Source organism: Silene latifolia, chromosome 7 (genome assembly GCF_048544455.1).
Source record: "Silene latifolia isolate original U9 population chromosome 7, ASM4854445v1, whole genome shotgun sequence".
Taxonomy (NCBI): Eukaryota; Viridiplantae; Streptophyta; class Magnoliopsida; order Caryophyllales; family Caryophyllaceae; genus Silene; species Silene latifolia.
The window spans coordinates 68,799,546-68,810,484 of NC_133532.1; the positions used below are offsets into that span (position 1 = coordinate 68,799,546).

The 10,939-nt window shown below is 41.7% G+C and overlaps 1 protein-coding gene across 1 annotated transcript; it reads right to left on the minus strand.

Moving 5' to 3' along the window:
- Positions 1 to 4,064: 4,064 nt before the first annotated feature.
- Positions 4,065 to 5,813, minus strand: LOC141590203 (uncharacterized). Its single transcript, XM_074410809.1, has 3 exons — positions 5,251 to 5,813; positions 4,871 to 5,107; positions 4,065 to 4,587 (listed from the first exon to the last, which is right to left on the minus strand). Exons 1-3 carry the CDS (start codon positions 5,811 to 5,813, stop codon positions 4,065 to 4,067), a joined length of 1,323 nt encoding a protein of 440 aa, XP_074266910.1.
- Between the last annotated feature and the right edge of the window lie 5,126 nt (positions 5,814 to 10,939).

Genomic DNA, 10,939 nt, shown 5'->3' on the forward strand with positions numbered 1-10,939 from the left:
ACATCAACTAAATCCAAATCCAAAACCAATGAAATAAATCCAACAGTTGACAACTACAAAGTCATAATTAAGACTCGAGACTATGACGCTATGACTGGTGAAGACGACTCCCCCATGACCGCCCAAGCTGACCAAAAGCAATACCTGTCAAGCCTGCTCGCCATCCCCGAATAGATCACAGCAGATTCCACAAACAACAACAACGGGGTCAGCACCATTCAATCAATATAAGACAAACAATCAATGTAACCGGCTGATCATCTTCCACAGTAACTGACTACACACCGAAGTGTGCAGCCCTACCAGATTACCCATCACAACAGGTAATCCACTCCGCCCGTGGGGGACCGCAACCCATCCCCACCAAGTCCAGCTCATCAACAAGTGACTGTAACCGCAAATTTTGTATCGCAAAATAAATGTAATACAAAATAGGAAACAAATGAATTTTTATTAATATCAGAAAGTTTATGTGTACAATCTCTAATGTATCCTCTGATTCTAAATGCCGTAGTAGATTACGTAAACGCTGTCTGTTGTAGAGGCGCGAACGTTGTATTTGAATGACACCTGTAAAGGTGGTATGCACTTTGTAGGAGGTGTCGATTTGTATTCTTGAGAGGGTCACTGCGACTTGTTCTCTCTTGAATGTTGTAGCTTGAACTTGAATTTCTTGGGCAGGCGGCACCGTTTTGGTGTGCTTGTTGACTGCTTGCAGAGGTGTCTTGCAGCGGAAATTTTTAGAGCTTTTGTGTCTTCTTCTCTCTCTGAATTTTATGATTATGATTTCTCTCACTTCTGAAATGAATGGAAATGGCTCTATTTATAGAGTTTCAATTCCCCTTGGTGGACTTTGGCATTCACAGGCCCATTTATGGGTTTATTAGTGAATTTGGCCCAAATTAGATCTTTTTCGGGTCTAATGATCCGGATAACCCATTTTGTAATCCGAATTGACCCGTATTTCATTTCATCGGGGCAAATTAATTAAATCAAGCTAAAATTTAGTATTAACTCAAATTTATTAATTTGTTTTATTTATCCGGCACTTTAATGAATTTTCAGTGCCTACAAATTGCCCCCTCGGGACCTTGTCACGTGCACTTGTAGTGTCTTGATGTGGCGAGGTCTCGGTTCATTTTAGCTTTGACTTGGAAGTCGATGCGCACCCAAACTTGTCGCAAGGATGACCCTTTTTAAAAAAAAAAAAACGTCACTCTATCAGTATTTGATTTGGCGAGTGACTTTTTTTCTTTGACTTGAAAGTCGTAGTACCTTAGTTTGTCGTTGAGGTGGTCCATTTTATTTTTAACGCCACTTTGTCATTATCTGACTTGACGGATGACATATTTTTTTATTTGGTGTCATCTCATCATTTTTAGATTTGGCGGATGACATTTAATTTAATTGACGTCACTTTGTCATGTCTGGCTTGGCTAGTGAATTTTTGCTTGACTTGAAAGTCGAGGGCACCTTAACTTGTCGTAAAGGTAGCTCCATATTTTTTCTCGTCACCCTGTCATTATCTGACTTGGCGGATGACCAGTCGTGAGAGAAAGCTCATTTGAATTTTTTCTTGACTTGGAAGTCACCGAGAACCTTAGGTGTCACAAAGGTAACTCGTCATTTTGCTTGACTTGGTAAATGGCCACCTCACGTAAGATCTCCATGATCAAATTATCTTGGACATGCACTTCCTATAATCCACGTACTTAAACTTTGATTTTTTTTTTTTTCAAATAGGAAACCTAGAGTTCCGGTGTAAGTCAAATATATGACATATACAAGAAGTCAATAATCAATAGGTTTCCTTATTTATCGTTGCGGCTGACGGTCTATTTTAGCACTAGGGTTGGAGATCAAGCAATTATATATACTTAGCAACCCGACTTCTGTACTCATCCCTACCATGCCTCATCTCTGAAAAATTGGCTTTATCGCGCTTGATTCGTCCTTTTTTGTCTGCTGTATCACATAGAGATATAAGGTACTGCGTCTTGTTCAATTTATTTTCTTTCTGCCAAGAAAAATTGGCTTCCTTATTTCTCGACATGATTTTCCTCTTTTGCCTTGTGAATGATTGACAAATTCAGAAGTAATTATCAAATAAGAAGCAAAGTTTGATTTAGCTTTATTCTCATTATTGCACCATTGATTCATTATGTGCTTGATTATTTAATCTCGTATACTCCATTACGAATGCTTCACAATTATCAATTTATATGACTTGATTTTGATGTATTCAGACTCTGACCTTGCTGGCCATTTTTTTTGTATGATGATGCTCTTTATAATGTTGGTTTGGTCCGAGTTCCTATTAGGTGCCCCTCTTCACTTTCCGGCAAAGTGTTTGGCGGAGAACGGTGCCCATGGTACAGGTCTTCATCTTCACCCTGGCCAGTTCATTGGGATATCAGAGGCAGCGTCAGAGTGGTAGGATTGCCGCGCATCGGGCCGCAATGATGAGGACGCTTGATGGTGGCTAGATCTTGCAAATTTCAACGTCGTACACAAGTTGTTCTAGTATTATTCGACGGCGTAGTCGTGATGATTTTTTTTTCTTGATTATTCAGGTAGCCATGTAGGAGACTAGCAGTACACCATCGACAATATTGAAGATTTGGCAAGATAACAATGATGAGAAAGCTTATAATGCTCCTAAGTCTTGGCCAACCATACGCTTTCGCTTTGATTAATTTCCTTGATTTATGATGTTGAGATTTGATAATATTGGCGCACCAACTCTTAATCTAAATTGGCCTTCCTTTTGTTTTAATCGAAGTTGCAGCGAAACTAGCTTCCTATTGGTCCTTGTGAGTTGGCATCCGAAATTAACTAGGAATAAGGTAGCATTCCCATTTTCCTTTTTTTTTGTTTTGTTTTTTTTTACGAATTACTTGAATATAATGTGTATATTCCTTGCTTGCTTGTATGCCTGGTTGCTAGTAGTAGTGTATGCAGGTTTGCAGTTACTTCAACCCAGGCTTATGAACCAACGTGGATTCACTCCGGTCAGATCATTTCGATTTCTCCCTTGGAGTTATCATGCAATGTACCCGATTTGTCGACCGCTTGAAGATGTAGAATCTACTCCGGTCGGATCATTTCGATTCTCCCTTGGAGTTATCATGCAATGTACCCGATCCGCCGACCTCATGATGATTTAAAGCTATTCCAGATCATGTAATTTACCGACTTGTCGACATGAAGAAACTATGAGCTAATCCGAGATGGGTCATTTTGGTTTCTCTTTAGAGCTACCATGCAATGAACCTAGCTCGTCGACTGCACGAGGTGTAAGAGACAAGAGATTGTGAGCTACTCCGAGTCATGCAATGTATTGACTCGTCGACAGAAGAAAGACGGCGAACTACTCTCCTAGGAGATGTCATGCAGTATACCTGACTTGTCGACTCCAAGAGGCTACGCAATGTATCAAGTTAAATACATCAAGAGATTTGTCAATGTGATGAGGAAGAAGACATGCATCCCAAATTATTGCAACATATTTTTAAGAAGTCTCTACGAGCAATGACGTACATTTCTCTGAAGCATAAAATTGCACTTAACAGGATCAAGACAACATGGTTTAAAGAGACATGATTTATATTTGGAGGTGTGGCTGCGCTCGAGCTACATGTTCACTCAAGCTGCCTACGTACCTGCAAAGCACGAAGTGTACTTCACAAGATCAAGCCAACGTAGTTCAAAGATGGATGAGGTTTGTTTGAAGGTGTGGCTGCACTTGAACAAAGTGTTTGCTAAAGCTGCCTACGTACTCACAAAGTTGACCAGGGTGACAACTTGCAAGATCAAGCCAACGTAGTTCATAAAGAAGAATGATGTTTGTTTGGAAGTGTGGCTGCACTTGAGCTACATATTCACCCAAGCTGCCTACTTACCTGTGAAGCTCGAAGCACTTTACAAGATCAAGCCGACGTAGTTCATAAAGCCGGAAGGATTTTTTTTTTTTTTTTTTTTTTTTTGGTATGCAGTTTAACCTCTTGTTTAGGAGCTTTGGTGTGCAGTTTAAGCTCTTGCTTAGGAGCCTTCATTGTTGAGGCTCAAGAATAGTAGCGCTTCAAGAATTTTCCGTTGATTGGACCGACACGCACACCGTCTTCATCAACAATCTTATAAGCACCATTTGTGTAGACCTCCTGTACCACGTATGGACCATCCCACTTAGAGGTGAATTTACCAACTGGCTTGTGAGAGGTGATGATTGGCCTTCGTACTGCAAGGACGAGGTCTCCTACTTGGAAAGAACGAGGGCGCACCTTTTTGTTGAATGCGTGTGACAACCTCGCTTGATAGCATTGGAGCTTTTGTTGAGCCTCTAATCTCTTTTCATCGAGAGCTTCCAACTCTGTTAATCGCAATTTGTCATTCTCATCATCTGTAAGTCCCTCCTGAATAGCAATGCGTAAGGAAGGGATATGCAACTCCAAAGGCAACACGGCCTCCACTCCATACACCAATGCGTACGGGGTTGCCTGAGTAGGTGTTTTGTATGTGGTACGATATGCCCACAACGCCTCACCAATTCTTTCATGCCAATCTCGCTTTGACTTTGCTACTACTTTTCTCAACAAGTTGCAAAAGAGTTATATTAAAGGCTTCAACCAAACCATTTGCAGAGGCATTGTACATGGATGACTTGTATTGTTTGAACTTGAATTTTTCTCCCAGACTTGTCATCAGATGGTTGAAAAATTGTTTCCCATTGTCAGTTGTGATACGTTGAGGTACACCATATCTGTAGATGATTTGGGTTCTAATGAAGTCCACAACATTTTCTTTCTTCACTTCCCGTAGTGTGATGGCTTCTGCCCATTTTGAGAAGTAGTCAGTGGCAGCGAGGATATACTCATGTCCATTTGAGGCCTTTGGAGTAAGAGGTCCCACAACATCATGTCCCCAAGATTCAAAGGGCCATGAAGAAACAGTAGGATGCAACGGCTCCGAAGGTTGGTGTATGAAGTTTGCGTAGAACTGACAGGGTTCACATTTTTTCGCAAAGTCCATACAATCATGCACCATGGTTGGCCTGTAATACCCCATTCTCTTTACACGATCATGAAGTTTAGGCCCAGATTGATGATCACTACAAATGCCAGAATGAGCTTCATGCATTGCTTCAGTAGCTTCGTCCTTGCTTAGACACCTCAACCATTGGCCTGAGAAAGAACGTCTGTAGAGTGTCCCTTTATAGTGAATGAACTTTGGAGCACGTCGACGTATTTCTACCTTGTGTCTGGGATCATCGGGTAGTTTTTGGTGGTCCAAAAAATCAATGATAGGTTGACTTGATCATCTTCATCAACTGTGTAGACGCATATCATGTTGGTTGTGTCTACATTTTCTTCTCCTTCAAGCGATGATACTACCCAACGATTGCAGATTGGGACTTTCATAGACTCTTCTGCCCCAAGTGCCAAAGTGGCTGCAAGATTAGCAAGCGCGTCAGCCAACTTATTGGCACTCCTTGGCACATGACCAACATGGATGTCGTCAAGTTGATTCAACAATTGTAATGCCTGTTGATGGTAGGGAATCAAGTCTTCCTTTTTCACTTCAAATTCACCAAGGACTTGGTTGACCACCAGCTTTGAGTCTCCATATATGTCCATATCCTTGACACCTATTTCGATCGTCATTTGAAGACCGAATATGAGAGCTTGGTATTCTGCCGTATTATTTGTACACAACTGAGTGAGTGTAAAGGCATATGGCATAAGATGATTTTGTGGAGTTACGAATACAACTCCAGCTCCAGCTCCATCTTGCCTTGCAGCACCGTCAAAGTACATTTGCCATGGAGGTAGGACGTCCACATAGAAAATTTCTTCTCTTGGGAGGTCATCTGAAATTTCCCACTCTCTTGCACTTTGGATGATCAGCAAAGAAGTCGGCGATAGCTTGACCTTTCATGACCTTTTGAGGCACGAACACCAAGTCATACTGCTTAAGCAACATTGCCCATTTCGCAAGTCTTCCAGACAAGACTGGTCTTGAGAGTATGTACTTGATTGGATCAGCTTTTGAGACCACATGTATGGTATGCGCCTGCATGTAGTGCCTCAACTTCTGGATGGCGAACACAAAAGCAAGATATATCTTCTCTATGGGCGCGTAATTCAACGCAGCTCCAACCAAGGTACGACTCAAGTAGTAGAGTGCTCTGTCCTTGCGGTCTTTAATTTCTTGAGCACACATTGCCCCCAGTGAGCGTTCTTGTGCTGCAATGTAGAGGACAAGTGGCCGTCCTGGAATTGGTGCCCCCAGCACTGGCGCGCTGGCCAATTACTTCTTGATGCTATCAAAAGCATTTTTGCATTTTTCATCCCATTGAAATGGAGCATCCTTTTTTATGAGATGGCTAAACGGCTGGCAATGCCCGACTAAGTTAGAGATGAACCTTCGGATGTATGCCAAACGTCCTTGCAATCCGCGCAACTCTTTCAATGTCTTTGGTTCCGGCATTTCGTTGATAGCTTTGATTTTTGTTTGGTCAATTTCAATGCCTCTATGCCTGACCACAAAACCTAAGAACTTCCCAGATGTGACTCCAAATGCGCACTTGAGTGGATTCATCTTGAGTTGACATTTTCTAAGTCTTTCAAAGACGGTTCGAAGATCTTTGATATGGTCTTCTCTTTTCTTTGATTTGACAACCACGTCATCAACATAACACTCTATTGTTTTATGCAGCATGTCATCAAAGATCTTTTGCATTGCGCGTTGGTACGTAGCGCCAACATTCTTCAATCCAAACGGCATGACGTGCAGCGAAGATCCCTTTTGGGGTTCGAAAACCTGTTGATTCTTGATCTTCAGGTGCCATATGTATTTGATTGTAAACAGCAGTACAATCCATGAATGAGAGGGCTTCATGACCAGTGGTTGCATCAATCATCAACTCTGTAACTGGCAAAGGGAAGTCATCCTTCGGGCATGCATCATTAAGGTATCTGAAGTCGACACATATGCGCAGTTGTCCATTCTTCTTTCTGACTGGGACAATGTTTGCTATCCAGGTAGAATATTTGACTTCTCGAATGAAACCTGCTTCAATGAGTTTATTGACTTCCTTTTCAATTTCAGGTACAAGCTCCGGCCTGAAACGACGTTGAGGTTGCTTTTTGGGACTGGTGTCTTTGTTGATTGCTAGACGATGAACTGCAATTTTTGGGCTGAGTCCATGCATCTCCTTATAGCTCCAAGCGAAGACATCCTTGTACTCGACCAACAACATGTTGTACTCCTCTTCTTCTTCCTTAGTCAGCAGAGCACTGACATAAATGGGCTGAGGATCTTTAATAGTTCCCAAGTTGAGTTCCTTGAGTTCATCTACAGTCGATTGCCCCCCGTCTTCAAGTGTTTCAGGGGCTTCATCCGCCTCAACTTCTTCGTTCTCATCAGGTATCTCTTCTACTATGATGTGATATGACGACGTTGTAATTTCTAAGTCACTTGATTTCTTTGTATCACAGGGATGTGAAGATGAAGGCACAAGCTCTTCGGCATTCTTTTGCTGGCCAGTAAGAACTAGTACGCGCCTCCTTGCTTTGAGTGGCTCATGCTGGATGATATCCACTACTTGCATACGCTTCATGCGAGATGGTATTGCGCTTCTCAAGTCATCGCTTACTCTTACTTCTTCTTCATTTTGTGTTGTAGAAGTTGAGAGAGGACGACCCTCACCGCTATTCTTCTTGGGAGCCCTTAGTTGACTGAAGTCTGTTTTTGATGGACCGCCCAAGCGTTCATGTATTGCACCCTTCTTATTTGTGCGCAACGAAAGTGTTGATACTTTGACTTTACTTTCTCCTTGATTGCCAAGCCTGGTAAAGACAGAAATGTGTTTGGTTGAAGAACTTGGTCTCCCTAGCCTTGTAAATATAGAAGGACGACACTTCTCTGCAGGTGGACTTATTCGATCGAAGACTGAAGATGGATGCATCTTTTCCTCTCCTTCATTTTCTTCGACCTCTTCTACTGTGATGTGCTGAGAAGACGCAGTAGCCCCTTTTCTACGAGCACCAATATTCACAGGTGCAGGAGACTCATATCCGAGCCCGGCCCTGGTCACCATGAAGCTCCCATCTTGCTTGAACACTTCATGTTTCGCTTTGTTAAGACCGTACGGCTCAACTTCTATAACTTTGCCGAGAGGAGTCGGATTTGTAAAGTCATATCCAGCCTTCGCAAGTAGCTTGTAAGCATTGGAATCAAATATCCCCTTGTTTTCCTCACTTGATGATTGATTGGATGAACAGACGAAACCTTTCAGAGGAGGTCTCACAATCTTCGTTTGAGATGAACTTGGTAGAGGTGTAACGACTTTCGCCACCCATTCCTGCTTGAACACCAGACTTGACTTTTTATCCTTAGGCTCTATCTTTGGTGTTAGACACTTTGCAAAAGGACTCTCCCCATATTTGCGGCGAGACTTTGGGATGTAGCGTAGTACTGGTGGTGTAGTTTTCTACAGCGTCTCTTGCTTCTTGGGTGACGCAACAGGAGTAGCTGTTTTGCTGGCCTTGTCTACATCTTTCTTAACATCATTTTCTTTAGCAGAACTTGCAGCACTATATTCTTTGATGATGTTCTTTTCCCGCTTACCCCCTTTTCCTGTTGAAGAGATGTTGGTTGGCATGAACTCACTGGAAGTACCATTCTCTTCAAAGAATTTTGCATCAGCGAAGAAAGAGTCGACTTTAGAGAAGGGTTTAGCGTCTCGGTCTATCTTCCTTTCACCACCACGATAATATTTCAAGCATTGATGGAGGGTTGAGGCGACAACTCCGTTTTCGTGCTTCCAAGGTCGTCCTAGCAATAGTTTGAACGATGTCTTGCTGTGGACCATGGAAAAACGCTCCACTCAAATGTTTTTTCAAAATATTTTTAATTTTAAAAGAGTCGCCACTAAATTTTTAAATGGAATTTAGAAACCAATTTTAGAGATTTGAATTCGTGTGACTTTACGTGTTAGGAAGTTAATTTAATTTCATTAAAATAACACCCAACCCCGCCCGTTGCAATAACGGTCTCTACTAGGTGAAAGATGGCTATTTCGGAAAGATATCACATGCGTATGCAACCATTGAATTTAAATCCTATCATGCGAATTTCATTCTAAGTCGTTTAAAATGCATTTAACTTCGTCGAAGTGGTTTAGCATGTGAGGTTCATTGATTAAACTAGAAAAAACACATCCAAAGAGAGGGATAGGAAGGCTTACGCTTAGCATAAGATGTATTAACAAACATTAGTGGTTAGCTCATACATACAATATAAATTATAAATAATGTAAATTAAAATCTAAAACATAAACTAATTAAACTAAGGATTAATCAAACAAAGTCAAACAAGGAAGCAAATTAAAACACAAAACCTGGACAAACCCGTGCACTGCACGGATCTGGAATTTTCAAAATATGTCAGAATTGACCCGTGCACTGCGCGGGTTTTGAATTAATACATTGCTAAATACAAAATAAATACTAAATCAATGCAATAAATTACGAAAATCTACCAAAATTAAAATTACAAATTATAGGTCTGGAAAATCATTAAAAATCAATTTTTATATGGTTAAAAATAAATACACGCAAATTAAATAAACTCGATTTATTAAATTGCCCTATTCCAACACGAGGATATGTAAATGAGACGGGGTGTACGACCGACCGATGTGGCGGATTTCTTTCCCATCTCAAGTCAACGCGGGTGTCGGAATGGTACTTTAACTCATACTCAAACTATTCTAGTTTCGATATTAGTTAGACGATGTTAGACAATGGTTAGTAAATAAACAATAAAAAAAAACGAAATAAAAAGGAGAGAAGGGAGTTTTAATGCACCCTCAACCTACATGTATCGTTGACACCGTCTTGGGTCGTAATCGATCGTAGATTTTATCTCGAGGGGCCGTCGTCGACGAAGACAATTGAAATTGAATTTTGAAATTACGAAACAAACACGTTGAAAAGGCAGACTTGAGCAGCGATTTTCAATCGCTCACCACGACTTCGTTTCTCAACGATTTTTCAAACCGAAAGATGTTTTGGAAACTAGAAAGACTGATTTTTGTGAATATGGAAACAAACCAAAAGTTTTAATTGGATTTATGCACGAGAATCAAGGCCAAAGACCACGACAGAAACTCGAAAACAAGATTTGTGTCCCTGTTTTCGAGCGGCTGTCACGGCTTTAGTTTAGGGTTTTTTTGGACGATTGATGGTTGTTATTTGCAGTATGTTGTGGGGAGAACTTAGAGTAATGAATGTATGGTAAAGGGGGGGGGGGGGTATTTATAAGGAGTTTCGAAGGGTAGAAGTAGGGCAACAACAAGCAAATCGGGCTGTTTCGCATACCGCTGTCCATCAGCTAATTCGTGGGGTTTTTAGGGTTTGTATGGGGGTTTTCTTGGTGGTTAAGCTAAGGTAATATGGTTAGGATACTAGGGTATGGTGTAGGGTTAATGGGCACGGGTTTGGTAGCTGTTTGGAGCGGGTTTTGGGCTCGGGATTGAGCACGCAAAACAGGGGAGGCAGCTTGTGTTGCGGGCTGTTTGTGGAGTATTTGGGACGGGAATTGGATGGGTTTTGTGGTGTTCTAGGTGCTGGGTTGTTGTGGGTAATGTGGAGCACGGGTTGGTGGTGATGGGTTGCAGGTTTGGACCAAGTTTGAGTCGGTTTAGAAGGGCTTTCGATGGGCTATACAAACACGGGTAAAGGAAGGAATTGGGCTGTGTTGGGGAGTGTTTAGGACGAGATTTGGGTGTGGATATGGGGGTTCGAACTGGGGTTGAATGGGTAGAGGCCTAGGTTGGTTAGTGTACTCGAGATTCATGTCAACTCGTAAAGAAAACGGGCTCAAAAACCGAGCTATAATCGAGCTCCAAAACGCGTGGTTGAAACGAGTTTTAAAT